The sequence below is a fragment of the Sander lucioperca genome, chromosome 4, assembly GCF_008315115.2.
Source record: "Sander lucioperca isolate FBNREF2018 chromosome 4, SLUC_FBN_1.2, whole genome shotgun sequence".
NCBI lineage: Eukaryota > Metazoa > Chordata > Actinopteri > Perciformes > Percidae > Sander > Sander lucioperca.
The window spans coordinates 29,246,608-29,251,607 of NC_050176.1; the positions used below are offsets into that span (position 1 = coordinate 29,246,608).

At 45.9% G+C, this 5,000-nt stretch overlaps 1 protein-coding gene across 1 annotated transcript in view; it reads right to left on the reverse strand.

Annotated features, from left to right (window-relative positions):
• Window positions 1-5,000, reverse strand: part of aftpha (aftiphilin a) — a 33,471-nt gene that overhangs the window by 7,495 nt on the left and 20,976 nt on the right. The window contains exons 6-7 of the mRNA XM_031302680.2: window positions 3,516-3,638; window positions 184-247 (exon numbers count right to left, since the gene is read on the reverse strand). Of these exons, the coding sequence (XP_031158540.1) occupies window positions 184-247; window positions 3,516-3,638 (187 nt within the window). The remainder of the gene's footprint in view (window positions 1-183; window positions 248-3,515; window positions 3,639-5,000) is intronic.

Consider the following 5,000-nt stretch of genomic DNA (forward strand, 5'->3'; position numbering starts at 1 on the left):
AGAGACAGAGTAGGTACACATCTGTTAATAACCCCTCGGTTCGTTTTGCGCCGGAATTGTCCTTGAAGCATCTACAGACTTTCAGGAAACACTATGAGGGTTAGAAAAGAGGGAAACAAGATGAGAGCCGGCAGGAGGGAGGGGAGGAGGGAGGCAGAGGAGGAGGAGGGGGGGGTCACCTACCATCCAGAGGGTTGGTAAGGCCACTGCTGCTCCAGTCAAACTGGACGGGTGGGAGCGCCTCCTGCTGGAGGAGCGAGAGAGGAGATCACACAGTCAGTTTAGAGAGAAGACACACCAACCTGATAATCGGCCGTCGGACAGTCTGGCGAGGTCCGTGACTCGAGTCTTTTCGGTGCGTCCCGTGCCGTCGGCCTTCATTTGGGCCGACCCGACACGATCAGTCGGAGACAGGGCCGTCGGGACTCACCCGGAAATGGGGAGCGGATGAGCCGCTCAAAATCTGACGAAAATCTTTTAAACTGACCTTTGTCGATCTGAAATGAAGACCTAGGCCTGAAGGCCTATTTCTCTCTTAAAATGTTTTCAGAAACACGTTTCGGTGAACTATTTTAGTCCAATATGAGATTGTATTCTGAACGAGCCGCCATGACAGTCTGGCTGTGAATTTCTGGAGAAAAAAGACCCACGTGATGCGTTCGTCCAATCAGCTGCCGGTTTTCATTTTCTGGGAAATAATCAGACTGTTAATGGAAACAATACAGAGCAGCGCCGCCTGCTGCTATGGAGACGTATTACGTTTCGCGCACGCGCAGAGCGTACGCTCAAGTCGGCGTCTCCTCAGTGTGTTCTGAGGCACTTTTTGGACCTCGGGGACCCGACTGATCAGTTCGACTGGCTTTACTGCCGACGGTCGGCCGTCTGGTTGGTGTGTTCCTTATACACACACGGTGCGATTTGTGAAAAAAAGCTGTTTTTTTTTGTAGCCTAGAAATCTAGACGCACCCTAGCGGCTGCAAATGGACGTCTAGCAACTCTCCGTTGGCTTGTGAGCTGAAAAACCAAACTCTGGAACCGGGTTTCGGTACCCAACCCTAACATACCCCCTGCAGTCCTCCAAAGTACCCCTAGGGGGACACGTACCCCCTGCAGTCCACCAAAGTACCCCTAGGGGGACACGTACCCCCTGCAGTCCTCCAAAGTACCCCTAGGGGTACACGTACCCCCTGCAGTCCTCCAGAGTACCCCTAGGGGGACACGTACCCCCTGCAGTCCTCCAAAGTACCCCTAGAGCAGGGGTCTCAAACTCCATTTACCTGGGGGCCGCTCGAGGCAGAGTGTGGGTCAGGCTGGGCCGCGTCAAGTATTCAACAAAAGTATTCTTTGTTTGCTTTATTACATAAATCTTGTTGCCTCAATAGACATTTTTTAAGATTGGCGACCCGGTTCTTTCTCTCCTCTCCCTGGTATGTTGTATACTCCTCAGCATGTCTAGTTGAGTAATGACGTCTGATGTCATATTCCTTGAACACCGCAACTTTCTCTGTGCGTATGAGACATGTAGGGGTGCTCCTGTGCTCGACAACCAGGGGCGGATCTAGAAAAATATTTATGGGGTGGCGAGAGGGGGGCAGGAATTTTTGAGGGGTGGCAACATATGGCAGACGTATATATACTGAATTTTATCACGGTTTGATGAGAAATGGTATGTACACACTACAAAAGGGCACAGGCTGCCATTTACCAACTCATACAGACAAACTTAATCTCATCCAATCAATATCTGGCATTTGAGGTTTCATGTGGAACAGTTCATATTAGGAATAAGTGACCATACGATGAGACCTCACTTAATAGGAGATAGAAGTATGATAGAAGTAAGGGGCATTATCACAGGAAAGGCATTAAGGTAAGACACAGGTGATGAGTGGCAGATGTGTGAGAGGGGAAGCAAACAGTTTTGGACTGTGTGAGAGAGGCAGCGCTGCAGGCAGCATGTGTACAAGATTAGGAACTGTCATTGATTAGTTATAACCATCAGACTGTGTTAACACACACTAACATGTTAGCCTGGGAGAGTATTTTAGGTTAATTTGTTTAATTTAATCTGAGCAATAGATCTAAAATACATTCTACACAAAATATAAAAACTCATCTCCCCATCTCACACTTTCACACTGACAACTTTCCCTAATTATTCATATTTAAGCAAACATGAATTTTTATAGTTATTTGATGTCTAAGCAATGTCTCTTAAATTTTATAAAAATGTCCGTCTTTGTCATTTGTTGTTCTTATTCATATGTAACTTAGTATATATGCAGCAACAGTTTCCGTACCATGTGGACCAGCTCGACTGGAGATGGTTGGTGATGCCCCAGCTCTCTGCTTTCCCTTTCACTGTCTGAGCCCTGCACGGTATCTCGTCTCTCGCTTTCTCCCTCCTCATCTTGGTGATGCTCTCCCTCCATATCTTCACCGCTGTGGTGTTCTCCACCTCCTCCTGTCCCTGGTCGCCTTGGCCTTGTATTCTATCTCTGTCACCTTTCTGTTGCCCTTTTGTCTCCACCTTGTCTTCGTCTTCTTCTCTCTCTCTCTCTTCCACCTCTCTCTCCTTCTCTTCTCTCCTTCCACCTCTTCTCTCTCTCCTTCCACCTCATATTGCTCATATATACATTTCGTAGCCTACTTTACACAGAACAAACGTCAGACCTAAGTAACATTATATGTAGGCTATGGGTAGCGAAATAACGTTCTTCAACCTGATTTTATCATCTCAAAATCAGCATCGCAACTATGCTAGCACTGTGCTTTTGTTATAATTTCATTTCTTGATAGATAGTTAATCCGTTTTGACCTCTTTCCTCCTGTGTCTCCTTTCCTCACGACTCCTGGCTCACTCGCTTCGCGCCGCTCAGTTTTCCAAACAAATCAGGCTCTTGCCGCTCTGGCGTCATCTCGTGCTGCATTCACTGCAGTCGGACATTGGAGATTCACGCTCATAAATTGTCAAGTGTCCCCAGGTACTTCACGGTTGGCTAGCTTGACAACCGTTGACAACAAACGCCGCAGTCACGAGACTAGCTATGGTAGCCAGTAAGTGCTAAACAAATAAAATAAAAGCGTGGCAAGCGCGGCACACGCAACAACTCAGCAAAAAGGTGCGTTTCAGAACAACGCGCGGGCCGCACTGAAACTAAACTTTGATGTCAAGTAGGGGGGCCACAAAATATCATCCCGCGGGCCTCAATTGGCCCCTGGGCCGCGAGTTTGAGACCCCTGACCTAGAGTCCTCCAGAGTACCCCTAGGGGGACATGTACCCCCTGCAGTCCTCCAGAGTACCTCTAGGGGGACACATACCCCCATCTGAGAAACACTGGTTTAACCTGTACTAATGTCTGTTTCCTGTTGCTCTAGTCTAAATTAATCTGGCCAACGGACTACAGTTGAAAATTAGCCGGCTGGCTAACACTGGCCCATTTACAGAACTGTTGATTAATGTGTGTTGTCCTTTATAAAATAAAGAATAAGACGCTCGGAGGGGCCGTCCCACCTGAACGGAGTCTGAGGGACAGGAGCTTTTCTCTGGAGCCACCGGAGGCGCCTGCGCTATCGAAGCGATCATCTCTGCTGCAGAGACGGGCTTCACAGGCTCTTTGGTTGGTTCCAGCATCCCCTGCAAACAACGGAGAAACACACGCTGTTGATTATCTGCAGGGCAGCAGGGACATGTGAAGGGAATGCACTTTAAATGGTCTGTTAATAGGACCGAAATGTTTGTTTTCATGCGTATACTTTTGCATATGTGCAGCAAGTAAACCTACAAGTGTTTGGTCTGCTGTTCGGATTGTTTTTTTTTATATTTCATTTCTATTTATTGCATCCTGCTGTCAGAAAAACTGCAGTTAAGAATCTTTCTCAGGTCCTAACAGCTGCAGGTAAGAGAGATATATATATATATATATATATATATATATATATATATATATATATATATATATATATATATATATATATGTCATCGTGTGAATGTGGTGGAACATCAGATTCAATTGCCACATTACAGGTGAAGTGATAATCCTGCTGATACTGTGATCAAAGATTACGGTTCTTAATTACGGAATTAAAAAAACACACATTTGGCATTTTATTTAAATAACAGGCTGCGGGAAATAGTTGACAAATCTCCATCAAATCTTTCCTCAAGGCAACTTTAGATTGCTGCTTTTGTGCGTCCAAAACCAGAAGGTGTACAGTTTACAGTTACAGAAAACGTTAAGACTGTTGTTAATAATTTTGTACCTCGATTTAATCATTTGAGGACTGTGTGACTATTTACAGCCAAACTAACAATACAATAAAGATGTTTCAGTGTTGGTGGATACTAGCCTAGAAATCTAGACCACCCTGGCGGCAGCAAATGTAATTTGCAGCCAGGGACGTTTAGCAACTCTCCGTTGGCTTGCGAGCTGGAAAAACCAAACTCTGGTCAGGCCAATCACATCGTGTATAGAGTCGGTTGGGCGGGGCTTAACATAATGACGGCAGAGTTGCGACGGTTCCGCGTGAATTCCCTGCTACTTGAAAACAAAGAAGATGGCTGCAGCTGCTGGTGAACAGCGGTATTTGGAGTCGGCTTTGGCCGCGACTCTGGAAGACTTGGAGTTCAGCTTTTCTTAGAGAAAAGAACAAAGAACGGCGCTGAAGTCATTCTTAAAAAAGGAAGACGTGTTCAGAGTTTAAAGTTTAATCTATCAACTAGCGTTGCTCTGGTTGGCTGTAGAGCTATCCTATTGCGTGCAGAGGGAATCTGAAAGACAACCGTATATCCCGCCCCTCGGATTGAGCCCTGCCAATTAGGCCTGCACGATTCGGGGGAAAATATGAATCACGATTTTTTAGCTTAGAATTGATATCACGATTCTCTGCCACGATTTTTTTCTCACGAAGTGTAATGTTTATTGCACACATGAACCGTGACAAAACAAAACTAACTGGCGTTACCAAACAGATTATTTTTGGCACGTAGAGCTCATTG